Below are 20,920 nucleotides of genomic sequence, written 5' to 3' on the forward strand. Positions count from 1 at the left end.
CAAAGCCAGTGCATAGTCAAAACTACCCTTCCAATATTTTGTAAATGATGTGCACTACCCCTCACTAACCCCAAACCCAAATATCCTAGTTATTTTCATGTTTTCTCAGGGAGGAAGCGCAACTCCAAGAAGAATGCCTCTCTCTCTCTCTCCCTACCTTCCCACTTCCCGCCACCGCCGTTGCAACTTTCAGCGACAGTTCTTTCTCTCTCTCTCTCTCTCTCTCTCTCTCTCTCTCTCTCTGTCTTCCCGTTGCAACCGTCGCGACAACTCTGGTTTGTGTTCGAATCGAGGAGACGATGAATAATAGATTAGGGTAAATGAAGAAGATGATAGGTTAGGTTGTATTAATTTTATTAATTATTTTAATTTTTTTAATTTTTAATCATATTAATATTTTTTATTAGTGATTAATTATTTTTATTGTGTTATTTATAATGATTAATTATTTTTAGCAATTATTATCAATTATGATTTATTTTAATATTTTTATTTGTGTTATTTTAGAATTAATAATAATTAAATAATTAATTATTTTAACTTTATTAAATTTTAATCATATTAATATTTATTATTTATTATTAGTTTTATTTAATATTTATTATTGAATAATCAAATAATTAATTATTTATTAATTTTTATTAAATTTTAATTTTTTAATAGCTTGTAATTAATTATTTATATTAATTTTTTTGTATAATTTTGATATTATTCTGAATTTGAAAAATTATTTTATATGAAATAGTGCTAACTGCATTCAAAATTACAAAATAGCTTGTTCTAGGGGTAAAATAGTAAAACAAAGCAATTTCAGATGTTACACAATTGATCCAACACAAATAGCATTATCTGTTCAGATCCTTTAAAAAGTAGAAAAGCATTTATGCCTTTGTTCAGATTTCAGACACTTTTAATATCTTTTTAACTTTTTAGATCTGAAATTTCAGATTTATCAAACGCCACCTTAGACTTTTATATCCTCTTTATTTATTTTTAATCTGCCTGCTATTTTAGTTTCTTTGGACTTCTGTAAATTCAGCCATTGGTTGAACGGTGTATTCTTCCAATTATTTAAGATTTAAAAGCATGTCTGAGCTTGATTTGAACAATGTATTCTAAATGATTATTTATCTTGTAAAAAGGGAGAATAGAAATCTCAAAAGAAGTCTAGAATTAAGGAAAAAAAAAGATATGATTGTAGATCTGGTTTCAAGAAAATCCAAAGTGAACCAATCTATTTGATTACTGAAAATCACTGACACCTAGAATTAGACAAATCCACTATAAATCTATAATTCATGATATCTCTTATTCATATCAAATTATGGTTATACCACCCAAAACACCCACAAAAGGAAGAAAAGTTCATTTTCTATTTCTGATCTCCCAAATAGCTTTAATTAATCAATTATCAACCCTCTACTTAAATAAAAACTAAAATTTGTATTTTCTGTAGCATATCCACACAAACCAATATTTCTTCTTCAGCATTACGAGAGCTGTAATAAGTCCTATATATTCCCGACAAGTAATCATTTGATAAAACTTTAATCATTTAGAACATAGATGAAGCTAATAAAGTCATAGTCTAACCTTGATACAATTATACAATATGTTGATACCATACAATCACCTCAACTACATAATAAACACTTAAAATCATAGAAGAAAAATGGTAAATAAAAACAATCAACCAAGGACAGATTAATCATTTTGGATAGCACTTAGAAAAGGAAAATAATCTTTCTAAAAAATCAAACAATACACTAAAATAACATATCCAAGCACTTGGTGGCTTAAGGTTTCTTATTATAGAATAAGAGATGTTTATTCGGCCTTTTTCGGGAGGGGGTGCATTCATTCTGGAACCAAATGACTTCTTGTGGGGAACAAGGGGAATCCCCTGAAAAAACGGGACAATATTGTAACTCATCTGAATTTATTATGCTGAACCTGAACGAAATATGTCAGAGGAAATTGTATCAACCACATTGCTGGAGATTCAGGCAAAATCCTCAGACCTCCCATCATGTGCATTACCTATGTGGCTGCAGGAGTTTTGGTCACTTTCTCATTTGTTAGACCAATATTTGGTCAGTTATTTTTCCTTGCTAAAGAATGCAAAATCAGCTATAAACTGATTCTAGGATAGTTACCAGGCAAAATAAGATTCTAGGGAGCATGTCACACAGCAAGACAATCTATAGATGCAATGCCAATTGGCAAAAAGAGAGCTAATCACTAAAATTCAGTTCGGTATCTGAATAAGGTTCTACGGTAGTACAGGATTTTTAATTGAAAATTCAGTTCGCTATCTTGTTTTACAATAAATTTAAAGGATTTAGCTTGAAACCCAAGAAAATAAATAGTTTTTTAAATCCAAAAATTTTATAATTTGATCGATTTTTATATAATCATATTTTAAATAAACAATCACTCCTTTGTTTCTCCTATGCCCGTGCTCACTTTCTGCTAGTATCAAATTATTAGAGATCCGCCAGCAACCGACGGTTTATTTTATTTTATTTTATTTTTCTTTTTGATTTTGATTGGGTGTAGTTGCAACTATGAACTAGCAACTGATACACATTTTATTTCCGACAGATCGGTATCTAAGTAGCGATATTTATTTCCGCTTTTTTATTGGGACGAAAATGGGGAAGCGGAAGACCCGACATCACCACATGTTACGTAGATTGTGGATGGATTGATGAATTTGTGGTTTGTGGTTGTGGACCATCTTTTTCACGTCATCCGCTCAATTGAGACGCTTAACCGTCAGATGCTTGGACCTCTTTTTTACAAAAATGTCCTTCTTCTTGTCGGTTTCCCCAAGTGTAGCGACACCGACACCGTCCAGGTATCAGAACATGAACACCCCCAGCAAACCAAAGGAGATGTCACCTACATCTACATCTACCGGCCGGTTTATTAGTCATTTGTGGACCACACTCCACTGTGAGGGAGTGAGAGAGCATACAAACGAGCACTCATCAATATCCTTCTGTAAGTAGAGGAACTGAGGATGAGCAACTTGATTGAGATTTGAGAGGAGATCCGGACTCATTTGAGAGAGAAAGAGAGAATCTGAGCCCCCCCACCCAAAAAAAAAAGTGTATTCAAACCACAAATAGTCAAATACACTTGACTCTATATACATTTACCATTTACTCTTACATAAGTCCCAAAATGCCCCTTGCCCTCTACCACGCTGACGGCGGCGGTTTTCTCCGTTTAATAGTGTGATGATCCGTGATCGTCCCATAATCTAACGATGCTGCCGTTAAGCACCGTTGGATCCTGGTAACGATACCAACCCAAATCCCCTCTTCCCCATCTGCTGATGAATATTCCACCAAAACTACTACATCCCTCGCCAATGTCTCCTCCATCCCAGCAACCGCCGTCGGCGCCTTCAGCAACTGCAACCTCGTCGTCCGAGATCTCCCTTGGCGTTGACTCGCCGTTGTCGTGAACCTCTTCATAATAATAATGCACGGTATACTTACCTCCTTTTGTCCTACCTTCATCTTCAACGGTCCAAACCGAAGAAGAACAAGAGCTAGAAGGACACATTACTCTGCAAGCTCCTGATGGTTTGTCCGACTCCGACGACGATTGAGATGGCTTCTCCGATGACTCAGATGGCGTTAACTCAAACAAAGCATGAGACTCGTACGTAATTCGATCGTTGAAGGAAGAATATAAGTCTGATTTTGGCCGGCGAGGGTAGAAACCGACGGCTCTGATTCTCCAGACACTAAAAGCAGCCGTTAAGATGGCGACCCAGGTCCAGAGGCTGTTAGCGACCGCTAGTAAACCCAGATTCAGATAGTTGAAGACGATTGCTTCCAAGGGAGAACCCAAGACGTCCATGGCTGCAGACGAAATCCCTCTCCCTTCTCTCTCTCTCTCTCTCTCTCTCTCTGTGACACCAACACTATGACTATATCAAGAACCAGCTGGGACCTCGTCTACATTATGAGGGTAAAGAAGGGCTGCTGCAAGAAGATGAGGACCATTAGATCTGTTCAGGGTGGAGCGGGATATGATGGAAATGCCGGGAATCGAGAATGGAAGATGCTTTAGCAGATCCAAATTCCAAAAGCTTATTCGAAATTTACCAGTTGAGTATCTGTCAATGGCGCAGTGCTATCGTGTCGTGGGGCCCGCGATAGAAGCGTAGATATGAGGGGGTATCAATGCCCACGGCTACTACGTAACATTACAGCCATAAATGGAGAATATCTCATCCTCTTACGTAATATTATGCACGGCGAGATACTTCAAATGCACGGAGGTAACGGCACGGCTTCTTTTCTGACCGCAGAAATCAATGTAAGAGAAGAAGAGATGACACGTGTTTCGTTTCTATTGAGTAAAACGAGTTCAAATCTGCCCCTCACCACTAGCGCCCCAAAAACGTCTCACACAATTGGAGGCCGCCAGCTGTCCTCCCCCCCACACACTCCCCTCAGCGCGTGTAAGGTTAACGGAACGGCCGTTAGTTCTAAACCAGCGCTCAAAACCAAATTCGACCTAGACCTGTGCAACCTTGCACTCCTCCGATCCGATCGTCTCCAGTGCCAATGACCATTGCGGCAGAAACACCGAAGGTATGAATCCGTCCCTCTCATCTCATCTCTTTTTTTATAATTTACTGTTTTTCCGATTCAAAACAAAGGAGAGGTTTCACCCACCACCGGCCATCTCCGGCAACCACCAGCAACAGTATATAGGTGTGCGTTTTTTGCTCTCTTCTATTTTTCCCTTTTTTTCCATTTGCATTTTCCCAAAACTGTTACACTGATATATGTTGCCGATTTTTTCTTCTTATTCATCATATAAAACACGAAAATGGTAGCTTTCATTTCCTTAACTTTTTTTTTTAATAAAGAAATGATATTTTCACTCTTTAGAGTTGAGAGTCCAAAGTCCAAAGATTTGCGTTAATATCAAACTAACATAACAACAACATTTTAATTCCTTCCTCTTTTCTTATTAAGACAAACTGAAGTATCACTAAAGTTGCTTCATTTTACCCACCAAGCAGGCAATAACCGAGTAGACTGGTCGATCTAAACATGTCTGAAGGATGTCAGGTTCCTGTAACTCATCCAAGCCTTCTCCCACACAACGGCCTCGTTGTTGTTGGTGACACCCTTGTCCGTTGCCTCTAGTATAAGCCAATAATTGAATCCAGCGACGTTTTTGGGTCTCACCCCGCACCACCTTTTGGAACTGGAGGTTGGTTTTGGCATCCTTATTGTACTTAGCGACGGTAAACTACCAGATCTCTTGGACATGTGGGTCATTCATATCTTGAATGGGTTGCCAGTCGCCGAGTAGCATGGCGGAAACTCCGTTGTCGAAGAGAAAGAAGGAAACCAAGAGGGGAATCAAGAAGAGAAGAAGAGACTGGATTTTCATTCTCTGCTTTATGGTTTGGGAAAATACATAGAACAGGTTGGGGAAATGCAAATAAAAAAAAAAAAAAAACTAAGAATGAAGAGGAAAAACGCACCTGTATAATGGTCGGGTGGTCGTCCGTGATCCTTCTTCCTGTGTTGTGTATTGAAAAAAATAAATTAAAAAATAAAGGATGTGAAAGGGAGAAAAGACGAAAGAGGCGAGTTCGTATCTACGCTGTATCTGCCGGAACAGTCATCGACACTGGAGACGATCGGATCGGAGTAGTGCAAGGTTGCACAGTACAGGTCGAGAATTTGGTCTTGGGCCCTAATTGGGAACTAACGGCCGTTCCGTTAACTTCACACGCGCTGATGGGAGAGTGTGTGTGTGGGAGGACAGCTGGCGGCCTCCCATTGTCTAGGACGTTTTTGGGGCGCAAGGCGGTGGGGGGCAGATTTGAACTCGAGTAAAACGGATGGAATCATTTATTTTCCTTCTTTGTTAAGTGTTTTATTTGTGTGGGACGACATCTGCTTCTTACCTCACTTTTTTGTAAATTCTCTTAAATTTATAATTTTTCAAAACGTCCAAAATTCATGAGATTTTATTTTCTAAAATTCACCATCCGTTTTAACACCGTTAAAGTTCAATGACGTAAGTTAAGTTGTTCATGTCATCTTAAATTCATGTTTCATGACTAAACTGCCTCTGAATGGTGAATCATCCCGTTAAACATTTTTTTGACCGAATAAGTGCCCAACCGGACGATCAGAAATGCACGTGCGAGGGAGATAGATACGAGAGAATGAAGAATCTAGTGAACCATTATCCAGTACATCCGACGACGTCTATTCTGCCATGTTGGCACTAGCCAACCACAACCGTAGGTTTTCTTGTGATCTCAACGGTTAAGGTTAAATCTTTGACGGAAGCAAGTGATCTTGGCCGCTCGCGAAGAGTGAAAAACCATAAGGAGATGAGATTAGAGAGCAAGCATAAAAGCAAGACAAAAAAGCAGAGAGAGAGGGAGAGAGGGCGAGAAGGGAGGAGGCGAGGTAGAAGTGAAGTGAGAGAATAAGTAAAAGCTGAGATTTGGTACTTGAATCATTTTGTTGGTCGAGGTCGGCCGGAATCTGAAGTTTTCTTCCATTGAACTCCGGCAAATTATTGTGAAATTTGGTCAGAAGATCGGTTTATGGACAAAAAAGTGTGAAATGATAAGATTTATGGTTCACTGTATTTGATTTCATGAGAAATAGCGGTAAGGGATGGATAGAAACAGAGAAGCAAGAAGAGGAAGCTTAGCAGCATCAAATGGATTGTCAAGAAGGAGATAGAGGAGTAGCAGTCTAAGGGATTCTCCTGGTTCGGACTTCTCATATCTGCCTTTTATACTGTTTATAACAATACTTTTTCGTTTTTTCTCTGATCTTGACATTGCTTTTTTTTCCCTTTTTTGTTCAATTTACAGAGGAAGATGAACCAATGGAATTGCAGGAAACGGTGAGATTGAGAGATCGAGGGAATAAGAAAGAGATCGAGGTCGGTCGAGCCGTAACAAACGAAGAAGAGGGGATAGATTGATGCATGGCAGTAATAGAGAGGAAGCAAAAGGGGAAGTCTGTCCGCAGATTCCTGATCAACCGGACGATCGCTATGTAGTTACGGGAGGAATCGTGGGGGAAAGGCAAGTAGAACAGATGGGCATCCTCGGCGTTGGTCGTTATGAAGGAGCTTTTTAGGAGAGAATCGTGGAAGAGCAATTTGACTGCGGTACTGAAGGGTTGGGCTTCTCTGGAGATGGAAAGAGAGAGAGGGCAGAATCGGAGGGAGAGAAAGAAAGGGAAATAATATTGGCGTTAAACTACTAAGTAGAAAACAAAGATTTTAGCGGTGGAAGAAGCGTAAAATAATAAATTAACAATGCCCGACGTTTTGAAAAGTTATAGAAAGTTGGGATAATAACATATATGAGGGCAACTTTTGGGGTTTAATATCAATAAAATTAATATATTTAAAAATAGGTTAAATATTTAAAAATAATATAAACACTGTTCATCTTCTTCTTGCCATTTGTTCACCAGAGCCGCCATCCACCGCTGCTGCCTCCACCTTTGGCAACGTTGTCGGAGGTGGCCGAAGGTAGAGGTGGCGGCGGCGACGGCGGCACTGGTGGTTTCTCTGTCCAACTGCCACCTCTATATTTGCCTTCGACAACGTTGCTAGAGATGGGTGGAGACAGAGGTGGCGGTGGCGGCGGGCAGAGGAATGACCACCAGTGCGGCCGCTGCCACCTTTGCCTCTGGCCACCATCGGCAATGTTGCCGGAGGTGGAGGCGGAGGCGGAAGTGGGTATAGGTGGTGGCGGGCAGCAGCGGACGACGATTCTGATGAACAAATGGCAAGAAGAAGAAGATGAACAGTATTTTGCCCTTTATTGATGTTATTTTAAAAAAGTTAACCTATTTTTTAATTTTTTTAAATATATTACTTTTATTAATATTAAACTCCAAAAGTTGCGCTTATATGCTAAATACCCTAGAGAGTTTAAAGAGAATTCATGAAAAGCAACGATGGGTTTTAGACAAATTTTCTTTATTTAATATTCATTAGAAGGTATTTTCAAATACATAATGGAATGTGACTGTGAGGTTGGAGCGAGGAACAGAACTCAACTTCCCTGCGAGTTGCTTGACATCCCTCGTTTGGCGATTGCATATCTACACCGGTTCGTGCATCTATACCGAATTCTCTATACGGTTGCTTCTTTACGTGATAAGTACCAGTACCACTCCGGATCTATGTTAAGAAAGCTTGTGGGCATCTCCGAGCTCCATACATACTCGGAGAGGATTTTACATTTCAAAGAGTTGGGAACACCTACTAACAAAGTACGTATTGGGTTTAGGATAACCAAACCAGTATACAGGTGTGTCCCCCTATTATAAATTATTACATGTGTCAAAACCATATTTTGTATCGTAATAAATTGTGTTCAGGTGTGTTTTTATATTTGTATTTGCACTATTTGGGAAGATTGCAAATATAATATAAATATGTTCAATTCAATGCAAATATATGTAAATACATACAACTGAAAAGGATGATACAAATCAAGAACTGGTCACAGTAAAAAACAAAATAAGATAAAAATTGAATTCTAAATCTAAAATGGTGCAGGAGACTATACAATTAGAAACTGTTTAGGCATCATCAAGAATAAACAAAGGTCATCACCTTCAATAGTCTTCTTAAAATTTTATATCGTTCTTGATATTATGTATAGAGCTTCTACTCCATGTTTAGCTTTGAGGGTGAGGTCACATCCCCCCCCCCTCCCTCTTTTTTGATCATTAATAAAGTTTCTTTTTTTTTTAAATAATGTTCGGTGCAAATACAAAGTATAGAAATGACTTTGCATTTGTATGTGCAATGCAAATTGGAAAAACTTTGGCTGTTTGAAAAAAAAAAGCTGCTGTCAGCTTCATGTTATTAATTATATTACGTCATTATTTGTTTTTTTCACAAAAAGAATATTAATTGTAAATATTCTTTTGCTCGTGATGTGCATGTGCAGGAGGCTCCCAAAGTCTGGCCATTCAAATCGTGGGATCTTTTTTTTTTTTTCTGTGCTTTTATGATTTAGAGGATCCATGAGGGACCTCAGTTTCTCCCTTCTTCTTAATGATAAGGATTTTATGGACTCCTGTTGGTTCATTTATTTTCGAAACCAAAAAAGAACTCCAATAAGTAAATAGGCCTTTCTGGTTTGCTTTTGGGCTTTAGCTAAACAGATCGGGTTACGAATAGTCCTTTCCTGTAAGGCCCATGGGAGGCTGGACTAATAGTTGGTGTAGATTCTCGTCATCAGGTCTTGGATAAGTGGATTGAACTGGGCTGGGTCAGTGCAGAACTAGAGTACGCTAATCAATTTCAAAACCAAATCAGGACTTGGGAAAGGTCCATTTGCACTACAGATTATTAGAGAACTACCGAACCAGAGGGAATGGCTCCGATTGAAGCGGTAAAGTCGATGTACACAATTGGTGCTCGATTGTTTTTTTGTGTGAAGGGCAAATTAGAGAATTAAAGCCTATTCAGTGCTGACTACTCCCACCTAAATATCTTTTAGGATATGATGTTGGGGTCATGATTGAGCTAGTCCAGAGAGACACGTGGCCGCTAATTCATCTCCCGACCACGTTAGCATAGCTCAACCACGTCGGCTCAACTTGGCGATGTCAGCAAAGCCTGACCGAACTATATTACTACCGTGGTCCCCTGCCTTATCCCTCCAGCCACGACGACTCAGCTTGGCCATGTCGGCAAAGCCTGACCGAACTATATTACTACTGTGGTCCCCTGCCTTATCCCTCTAGCCATGTCAGCCAGACACCACACGGATAAGCTTGGCTACGGATAAGGGTGGGAATACAACTCCAATAAGGAGTAGGAATCTACCCTGATAACCTCAGCGGAGAGCTCTATCCCAATTATCCTGGAACCCTAATCCGACCCGAAGACAGACCCCCGACTATAAAAAGGTATTCCATGCTCGAGGTAAGGGATCACGAATTCTAGCACCCATACTGTTACTTTGCTCAGACCAACACCCCCATTGCCCGGCCTGTCCATTCACCGCCCCCTCACTAACTTGAGCGTCGGAGTGCCTACTCGGGGACAACTCCTTGGGCCTTTGACCTCTCTTGATCGTAGGATACATAGCACGGTACCGTCCTTGTAATCTCGGCACCGTCCAATCAGCAAGGATTATTTAGTTGCTCTCCTCAGTTCGTGCACCACATCGGATTGAGCAGCATCAGATTGGCGCCGTCTGTGGTAACGCACAAAAAGCCTTCCCAAAAAATCCTTTGCTACACAGCCTCAAAACCGATCAAAATGCCTAAAGACCACTCCGAATGATCAGTAGGTTGTTCCCCATCTCAGGAGAACCGACATCACAACTCCTCGCATTAGGAAGCCCCACAGCCCTCGGCCGCTGTGGACCCAGTGCAGTTCCGAGCTATGCAAGAGAAAGTTGACAAGATCTTCGAGTTCCTGCAGGCACTGGGGTCTGTCGCGCCGCCCAACAGGGCCGTCCCCCCTCACTCCCCGATGCGCACGAAGGACGATCTTCGATCCGAGGACCCCAAAGTGTGTCGGTCTGACGCGAGGGGAGCGCGGTCCAAGCGAGAGAGGCAGGACACGACCCAAAGGCCTGCCTTTACTATACGCTCCCGCGAGCAGGATCACCGCAGCCAGACACGCCAGTCAGCTCGGATCCCCACTAGAGAAAGGCTTGGCAAGAAGACGTTGCCCTTTGTGGTCTCCGTTACGGAGTCAAGCTCAGTAAAGGATCATCCTACGCGACCAAAGAAGGAGAAGACCACACACACTGCGGCCCCGGACAACAGAGATGCCGAGATCAAAGAGTTCCGGCAATGTTTAGAAGAACTAGAACGCACTCAGACTCACAAGAGTGTGACGCCCATCGTGGACCAGCCTGCACAAGCTACCACGCATATCACCAAGGAGTCGCCCTTCGTCCAGGACATCGTGAACGAGATACCCCTGTTGGATGGCGAGCCCCCTAGTTCGACAAGTACGACAGGAAATCTGACCCTTTCGACCATGTCGCGACACTCAAAGCTCAGATGATGTTGCATGGCGCGTCGGAAGTATTGATGTGCAAAGCCCTTGTAGCCACCCTGGAAGGCCTAGCTTTGGCGTGGTACTCCTCCCTGCCACCACGCTCCATAACATCATGGGACCAGCTGGAGATCCAGTTTCTAGCGTAGTTCACCGCTAGCCAGAAGCACTGGAAAACTTCAGCCAGCCTCATGCAAATCTGATAGAAGAAGGCAGAGTCCCTTAGAGATTACCTAGTGAGGTTCAATAAGGAAGCACTCTAGGTCAGAGCCTTAAACCAATTAGTCGCAGTTACGGTCATATAGCACGGGCTCCGCCCTTCGCCATTCAACTTCTCCATTTTCAAAAACCCTCCTTAGACGCTAGCCGCGCTAATGAGCCACGCGCAGAAGTATATACAATGCCGAGGAGGCTCAGGCGCAACTCAGAGACGAAGATGAGAAGCTTGACAAGAGAAGAGATACCGATGAGCGGAAGTCCGAGAGGTCGGCCAGAGATCACAAGAGACGGGATTTCCGACCAGACCATAGACCTCAGACCCCTCCATCGACCTACCATAATTTCACGCCGCTCAATGTACCGCGGTTTGAAATTTTGGTCCATATCCGTGACCACAACTACGTCAGGTGGCTCGAGAAGATGAAGACATAAAGTAACAAGAGAAATCGAGACAAATACTGCGAGTTCCACAAGGACCACGGCCTTGACACAGAGAACTGTTTCGACCTGTGCAACCATATTGATGTTCTGACCAGGCGTGGTTACCTCAATGACTTCATTGATAGAAGTGAGAAGCCAGCCAAAGAAGAGCGAAGAACGGATGAAGATCAACAACCGCCACCCCGAGGCCCCCCAACCGGCGTTATCCATGTCATATCAAGGGAACCGTCGCCAGTGGGGAGAATAGCTCAGGTCGGAAGAGATATGCTCGGCTGTACGAGATCGGCGACCGGGTCATAGGATGAAGCGTAGCATATCTATCACCTTCATCGATGACGACCTCTGAAGGGTCCTAACACTGCACGACGATGCCTTGGTCGTCACGGCTGAGGTGGCTAACTTCGAGTTGAGGCGGATCCTAGTTGACACAGGGAGCTCTACCGACGTACTGTTTGAAGATGCATTTGAAAAGCTCGGCATCGACAGAGAGCGGCTCTCACCGGTCAATACTCCCTTGATGGGATTCTGGGGGAGTCCCTTCTGCCCATTGGGAGAATAACCCTTCCCCTCTTGATCGGAGACGGCGACGTCACTGGGATGGCCATGGTAGAATTCATCGTGGTACGTTGCCCCTCCTCTTACAACGTAATCCTCGACAGGCCGACCCTCAATGCCCTGTAGGCTGCAGTCTTGACATACCACCTCGCCATGAAATTTCCAACCAAGTACGACATAGGGATGGCACGCGGAGATTAGAGAATAGCACGACATTACTACCAGCTCTCCTGCCGAGGGCCACGTCCAACTGCCGAGACACTGATGGTAGAGGCCTATGACTTACGCAATGAGGTAAAGGCTCAGCGTGGCCAGCCCGTGGAAGACCTCATCCAGGTCCCCCTCTCTGAAGAAGATCCCGAGAAGATAGTCCAAGTCGGCTCCCGAGTAAAGGGCCACCTTCGAGAAGAACTTTTGCAACTACTAAGGAACAACGCTGACGTATTCGCTTGGTCGGCAGCGGACACACCTGGGATTGACCCTGAAGTTATCACACATCGGCTGAACGTCAACCCCTGCTATCGACCAGTGAAGCAAAAGAAGAGGAACTTCGCCACTGAGCGGTGGCAAGTGATCGGTGATGAAGTGCAGAAACTGCTTGACGTTGGTTTCATTCGGGAAGTCAAGTACCCCGATTGGCTGGCCAACATAGTAATGGTAAATAGGGCCAATGAAAAGTGGAGAATCTGCATTGACTACATCGACCTAAATAAGGCTTGCCCCAAAGACAGCTTCCCCTTGCCAAGGATCGACCAACTTGTCGATGTAACGGTGGGGCATGATCTACTGAGCTTCATGGATGCCTTCTCGAGTTACAACCAAATCCGGATGCACCCGGATGACTAGGAGCGGACAACCTTTATCACCGACCGCGACCTATACTGCTACAAGGTAATGCCCTTTGGCCTAAAGAACGCCGGCTCCACTTATCAGTGGCTGGTGAATGAGGTATTCAAAGAACAACTCGGCCAGAATGTAGAGGCGTATGTCGACAATATGCTCGTGAAGAGTAAGAAGGCCGAGCATCACTTGGTCGACCTTCGCAAAGTCTTTGACACCCTCAGAAAATACAAGATGAAGCTAAACCCAACCAAATGCGCTTTCGAGGTCGGCTCCGGAAAGTTCCTGGGGTTCATGGTAACACAGAGAGGGACCGAAGCAAATCGGTCCCATAAAGAGGTGCAGCGACTCACCGGAAGAATAGTTGCCCTTAGCAGATTTATATCTAAATCCACGGATCGGTGCCTCCCTTTCTTCAAAGCCCTTAAGCGGCCAAAAGATTTCCGCTAGACTGAAGAATGTGAGCAGTCGTTCCAGGAGTTGAAGCAGTACCTGAGCTCGCCGCCCTTCCTGACTAAGCCAAATCCATTGAACGAGCTATTCCTCTACCTCTCGGTTGGAGATGAGATCGTCAGCTCGGTGCTGATTAAGGAAGAAGACCAGGTACAGAGGCCGATCTAGTACCCCAGCAAAGTCCTCAGCGGTGCAGAGTCTCGGTACTCCAACCTAGAGAAGTTAGCTTTAGCTTTAGTCACAACCGCCAAAAAGCTCAGACCCTACTTCCAGGCCCACAACATCCGAGTACTTACCAACCAGCCCCTCAAGCAGATACTACAAAGGCCGGAAGTATCTAGCCCCCTAGTCAAGTGGAGCGTGGAATTAAGTGAATTTGACATCAAGTACGCACCCAGACCGGCGATCAAAGCCCAATCCCTGGTAGACTTCTTCGCAGAATGCACATTCACCACCGAGGAACCGGCCCCACTGCCCTAGTATGGACTCTGTACATGGATGGCTCGTCAAACCAACAGGGCAGCGGCGTCGGCCTCATCCTCCTCGGCCCATACGACGCAGAGTTGGAACATGCCCTCAGGTTCAAGTTCAAGCCGTCCAACAACGAAGCCGAGTATGAGGCCCTGATTGCCAGGCTCCGCCTTGCCTTGGACCTTGGGGCCCGAAGAATCGAGGCCTTTAGTGACTCGCAACTAGTGATCAACCAAATCCACGGCCAATTTGAGGCTCAGACTCCCTCCATGGCGAGTTATCTACAAAAGGTGCAGGAGCTCATTCAGCAACTTATGCATTTCAATATTCAGCAGATGCCTCAAGCCGACACCCTTTCGAAGTTAGCCAGCTCACTGCAGACCGACCTTGACTGAACTGTCCGACTAGACACACTAGCCCAGCCAAGCATCGCACCAATGGCCCATCTTAGATGGACCCCATAACCGAGTATCTTTGAGAAGGTGCTCTCCCAGAAGACCGAGCAGAAGCGAAAAAGCTCCAATATAGAGCAGCCCAGTACTGCCTAATATAGGGCCAACTCTACCGCCACTCCCACACTCTCCCATACCTGAAGTGTCTCCCCCTAGCCGAAACAGACTACGTCCTCAGGGAGATACATGAGGGCATATGCGGGGATCACCCCGGCGCGCGCACATTAGCCCATAAGGCAATCTAGTAGGGCTACATCTGGCCAACGATGAAGCAGGACGCTGCCCAATTAAACCGAAAGTGCGACAGTTTCCAGTGGCACTCCAATCTCTATCACAAGCTCGTAACCCCTCTGAAGCCGATCACCAGCCCATGACAGTTCGCCCAATGGGGAATGGACATCCTTGGCCATTTCCCCACCATGGTTGCACAGAAGAAATTCCTTCTCGTAGCTGTGGACTACTTCACGAAGTGGGTGGAAGCCGAAGCCTTGGCATGCATCACCGCCCATAATGCCCAGAACTTCTTCTGGCAGGGTATTGTCTGCCAATTCGACATCCCTCGAGTGCTTATCACGGACAATGGGACACAGTTTATCGACAAGAAGTTCGAAGCCCTCTGTGCCGACCTAAGAATCAGTCATCGGACTACAGCAGTGCACTGACCCTAGAGTAATGGGCAGACCGAGGTAACCAACTGCACCCTGCAACACGACCTGAAAATGCACTTAAATCAAGCCAAGTGAAGGTGGGTTGAGGAGCTGTCGAGCATTCACTAGGCATATAGGACGACCTCGCAGACCGCCACCGGAGAGACCCCTTTTAGCCTGATTTATGAGGTTGAAGTCGTGGTCCCCGTGGAGATAGGTTCCCTAACTATCCGGACCGAGTTATTCAATGAGGGGCAGAATGACGATGGTCTATGCCCGGAGTTGGATCTAGTAGAAGAAGCCCGGGGCTAAGAACATGTAAGAATGGCTACACAACAGCAAAGGATGCAAGGCACTACTACTCCAAATTTAGAAGATGCGTGTTCAAGACCGACGACTTTGTCCTACGCAGAGTCATATTCCCCGCACCTGGAGAAGGCAAGCTCGGACCAAACTGGGAAGTGCCGTACAGAATCACCAGTGTCCTCGAACCGAGTACTTATAGACTCGAAGACATCGAAGGCTGACCGATAGCGAGGAGTTGGAATTCGGGAAATCTCAGGATGTACTACCAGTAGATCTACAAGCAATGAAAGTTTCCTTTCTTTTAAATTACATCCTTGACCTCTAGGCACCTACACGCTCACCGCACACACTACACATGCATAGGCCATGTCGCACTACCAACCAAGTTGACTCCGCCGATCCCAAAACGGTTGAGCCCATAACGCCCAGCTCTGCAGCTTATCGCCAACTAAGCTACCTGACTCAGTTGACCATGGTTGAGCCTAAACGTGGAGAAAGAATGCCCCCGCCCATCGAGGCCTGAGGACGATCGTGGAACTCCACACAACCACTAGCTTAACGATTGAGCTAGCTAGGAAATGGCTAGCCCTGGAAGGGCCCTAAAGGCTCCCGAGACCAGAAACCGAACATCCCATGACTGAGAGCTCGGAAACCGAAAGATCTTGGACAACTACACTTCGGTTAGCAGAAGGTTGGGGACGCTGAGGCATAGACCGGCTCGGCCCGTAGGATATCCCGGCTGGCCATGCCTTGACCAACAAAAGAAACTGAAAGATCCCAGACAACTACACTACGATCAGTAGAAGACTGGGGACACCGAGGCATAGCCCAACTCGGCCCGTGCAATAGCCCGACTAGCCATGCCTTAGCTAGCAAACTAAAATTGCACTAGTACGAAGAGGACGCCCAGGGCACTGTTCGGCTCGGCCCGCACAATAGCCCGACCAGGCATACTTTGACTGGAAAAAGGAAAAGGCACAAGTAAGAATAGCAACAACAACAAGAGGCATACACATAATCAACACAAAGAAGCGCTGATATTCAACTTAAGATAAAAAAAAAAGAGGAGTACGACAAAAAAAAAAAAGAATGGAAGAAACAGCCGCTCAATCCTCGATGGCAGAGTCAACAGTCCCATCAACAGCTTCAACCTCGTCCCCTGCCTCTTCATCGGCTTTCTCGGCGGAACCCTGCGGAGTATCTGAATCGTAAGCACCCCAGCCCTGCGACTCATCAGCTAGCTCCGAATAGCGGCGAAGGATCCTTCGTCGGAAGACATTGAATCCAACTGCGAAGGAAGCCTCGGCGTACACATCCATGTGCAACTTCGTCTCCTCCGACACCTTGTACCGGTCAACTGCCTTCTTGGTAGCCTCTTGCCTCAACCTCTCCCATTCTGCCTTAAGCTCAACAATCTCTTTCTTCAACCCTCGAACAATGCTGGCTTGCTCGGTCAGCTGCACCTTCAGCTCATCCACCTCCCTCTCTAGCACAGCCAACCGCTCCCCAACAGCTTGATGCTTGGTCAGTTGGACCTTCTGTCGCAGATACTTGGAGTGTTCTCGCTCGTACGTTGATTAGAGGTCTCGGATTCGATCAACCAACGCATCCACCGCACAAGCATTCTGCAGAAGAAGATGATGTGTGTATGTGCAAAAAAAATAAAAAAAATAAAAAAACAAACAAAAATACAAGGGATAAGAAAGAAAGGAACTCACCTGGGCAGCAGACCATAGAAGTGCACACTCTAAGGCTTTGTTGCCGACCCCGACCGACTCTCGAGCCATCGACATGGTCATGATCCCTCGCAGCAACTGCTCAAGAACCCCAGGCATCTCCATGTTATCGTCGACACAAACCGACCACAGCGGCATATGTAGACCCGAGCTGCTGCCGCCTGCTTCAGTCCCCGATGCACCCGTAGGACGACGAACCCCTTCAAGGTCAACCACGACAACATCGTCCGCCTCAGCCTCCCGTTGCCGACGATCTGCCCTATCTGTGGATCGTGGCTGCTCCTCTGTCTCGGGCTGAGCCTCCGTCCGCGTACCAACTCGCCCCTGCCTCTGCTGAAGTGCCTTCATCCGACGAATAATCTCTTCTTCACTAGTCATCCTTATACTTACGACACAGAATGCCCGAGATAAGTAGAAAGCAGACAAGGGAAGAGTGACTCGGCAAACAAACAGTGCTTCACGAAAGAAGGATCCCCGACCAGCGACCGGACATTCCGCCAACTAGAGAAATAGTAGTACCCCTGCTAGTGGTGCTTCAGTTGGAACATAAAGCTTACCATCCCCAGGGTTAATTCGATATCACAGACCACACAGTAGGACATGAGGCTGAGTAAGAACATAAAGGAGTTTGGCATCAGCTGCACTGGTAGCACCCTATACCAGGCCAGCACTTCGGTGACCTCGCTCAATGGGAACCTCAACCCAGCCTCCAAACTATGCTCATAAACGCATAGCTTACCGGTCTAAGCATCAGTGGCCATCTCCCCGGGCAGCGGACACCTCATTTGGTATTCCGTGGGGATGGCGTACGTAGCTCGGATCTGAGCCATCTGCCCGCCAAGGAAGCTCCGCCTCCATCCCAGTGGAACCAGCCTCAGCCTCCTCAACTTCGGCAGCCACAAAATCTCAGCTCAGGCTCGTTGTTTGAGCTATGAGAAGAGTTGGAACCAGAACTACTGAAGGACCTGGAAGAGGAAGAGGACTGACGAGATTAAAGGGACATACTGGGCAACCTACAGAGCTGAGGAACAAAAACCACCGTGCAACTTGCCGAGCTATCAGCTGAGCAACCCACCAATCAATGTCCCAAGCGACCAGCCGAGCAATTACCGCCGAACAACACCAACCACCTTCTTTCAAATGATACAGAGGAGAGGGTCTCTCCCCCTTTTCTTTTATAGCCACCACGAGCACAGACCGAGGAGAGATCAACGGTACAGATGAAGCACCTCTGGCAATGCCTCAGAAGACCAATAAACAAATAATGTACGCACAAACCATCAAAAGCTGAAGCGGCGCCCCCGATAGGTAACGGTTACGACCATAATTGCGCCGGTTTGACCCTTAGTGCTGGTCCGACCACCGACGTGGATCCTCGGCTGGGCTGCTCAAGGATGCCGTCCCAACCAAAGTGCCCAGTACCGACCTCAATCGAACCCCAATGCCAGATAAGGCTACACGATCGCGCAATAGTCCGGTCGAGCATTCCCCCTCCTCGACAACAGAATTGGGGTAGTTGTTCGGGAATTGAAACTTCAGTTCTTTTTTAAGTTTTGTAGCCGACGATCGGAGGGCTCCTCGGCAACGACCAACACGACACAGACAAGGCAACAACTCATAAGTCCCTCAGCAATGACTGATGCTATGCGGGCAATAGCAAGCCCGGAAGTTCCTTAGCCGAGCAACGAACCAAGAGAATCTCGTCCCCCGAATTCAGAACTAGGGGAGTGGTGTTGGGGTCATGACTGAGCTAGCCCAGAGAGACACGTGGCCGCCTAGTCATCGCCCGACCACGTTGGCATAGCTTGGCCATGTCGACAATGCCCAACCGAGCTTTGTTACTACCGTGGTCGCCCGCCTTTTTCCTCCAGCCATGTCAGCCAGACACCACGTGGATAAGGGATCACGACTTCTAGCACCCATACTGTTACTTTGCTCAGACCAGCACCCTCATTGCTCGGCCCGACCATTCACCACCCCTTATTAACTTGAGCGTCGGAATGCCTACCCGGAGACAACTCCTCAGGCCTTTGACCTCTCTTAATCGCAGGATACATGGCACGACACTGTGGGTGAAGTAAACCCTGTATTGATATACACAGAGCTATAATGTTATTGATTTATATATTTTACTAATTTCTTTCTTCTTTTTGGGTTATAGTACTACACATCGAGAGATAGCCTCTCTCCAAAGTCCGAACCCAGCCATGACCACCTAACCCTGATACGTTGTAGATTTTTTTCTTTAAATAAAACGTCAGACTTTGTTTACAATAAGTCTTAACGAATAAAAGTTGGTAAACGATATTCACAATGAAATACTAAAATTAGGGGCAATGGATTCGGTAGGTATATTATAATCGGGTCCATCAAGTTATATCAAATTGTTTGGAGAACCGACCAATTCCATTCTGGGTCTAAAAGTTATATACCCTATTAGGTTCGGCTTTGTTTTGGGTCTAAAAGTTATGGACCTTATCGGGTCTAATTTGGTTCTGGGTCCTTAGTATTTATTGATAGATCGGTTTCGATATTAATTGGGCCCAACCCAAACCCAACCGGTTGACAGCCCTAAAATTGAGTAAAGCCCCATGTTGAACCAAGCTACGGGGTGAGCATGGGTTGGACCAGTGCAGTTTAAAAACCTTATTTCCAATAATAATAATAACGATAATAATAATAATAATAATAATAATAATTCAGAACATATAATTATAATTTAAATCTTATAAATATTACCTTTTACCTTACTAAATGCTTACCATACACATTCAAATATTAAATTGAATAAAAATATTTAAAGTTGTGTGTGGTATGTTGCAGTTTCTTCATGACATGTTTTGGGATTGATCAATATATAGAAAATAGATGAGTTGTCATGTCATATAAAAGAGTCACTTGAATGGAAAAAATGCTTCTGAGGATTAATCATTGCTGTTTAGAGTTAAAACATCAAATTCGATGTTTCAAGTAACAACAATAATTTGTATTGATCAATCAAAAACATTTTTGATTATGTAATAAAACAATTCATATTTTAACACCAATATAAATGTTTAATGAAGAAACAACAATGGTATCAAACACAACCTAAATAACTTAAGTGATTGATAGTCAGGTGAGACCATGGTCTTTGTAACCATGAATGTTTCGATTCAAAACTTCACATCCTCAAAGTACTTTAGGATTTATTTTAGGACAAATTCAGTTTCAAGGCCTATTCTCCAAGTAGGATAAACCCTAGATGCTGGAATCAACTTGAATGGGAGTTGGTTTCAAGAATTTGGAAACCCGACCTTACATGATAAAAGGTGGGATATGATCAGTTCAAAGCCAATTCAAGATAAACTTGATTCGATTCTGGCCTCTAGATAGAACCTATCCATTTACTCACCTCTAACCCAAGCCTAGGGGTGGCAATTTTTAACCCAACCTGCTGAACACACCCAACCTGCCCATTTACTTGGCGGGTTGTGTGATCAACCCATCACCCAACCCACCCATTTAAATGAGTTGGGTTGGGTTGGGTTGTGGATAACCATTGGGTTAACCATTATAGGCACAAGTATTAATTCTTTAGCCTTTTTTTTTTAATTTTCTTTATTTGAATTAAATAATTTATAATTAATGCATTAATTTTCTATTAATTATTGACTAAATTTAGTTTTGTCTTGAATCAATACATTTCACCCAACATAAATCCAAATCAATTTGACCCGAGTCTGGACTAGTTCAACGC

General features: G+C 44.6%; 1 protein-coding gene and 1 long non-coding RNA gene across 3 annotated transcripts; one reads left to right on the forward strand and one right to left on the reverse strand.

The window, feature by feature from the left end:
* Positions 1–3,234: 3,234 nt before the first annotated feature.
* LOC104609306 (uncharacterized) lies at positions 3,235–3,876 on the reverse strand. Its single transcript, XM_010275591.3, has one exon. It carries the CDS (start codon positions 3,874–3,876, stop codon positions 3,235–3,237), a length of 642 nt encoding a protein of 213 aa, XP_010273893.1.
* Positions 3,877–4,484: 608 nt separating this feature from the next.
* On the forward strand, positions 4,485–8,794 carry LOC148790545 (uncharacterized). 2 transcript variants are annotated; one of them, XR_016077114.1, is made up of 3 exons: positions 4,485–4,616; positions 5,054–6,777; positions 6,884–8,794. It is a non-coding gene; the product is annotated as an uncharacterized LOC148790545 (long non-coding RNA). The 2 variants fall into 2 exon arrangements; XR_016077115.1 differs by having other exon boundaries at positions 4,602–4,739.
* Positions 8,795–20,920: the final 12,126 nt, after the last annotated feature.

This window comes from Nelumbo nucifera, chromosome 6 (assembly GCF_055504915.1).
Source record: "Nelumbo nucifera cultivar China Antique chromosome 6, China Antique-T2T, whole genome shotgun sequence".
Lineage (NCBI taxonomy): Eukaryota > Viridiplantae > Streptophyta > Magnoliopsida > Proteales > Nelumbonaceae > Nelumbo > Nelumbo nucifera.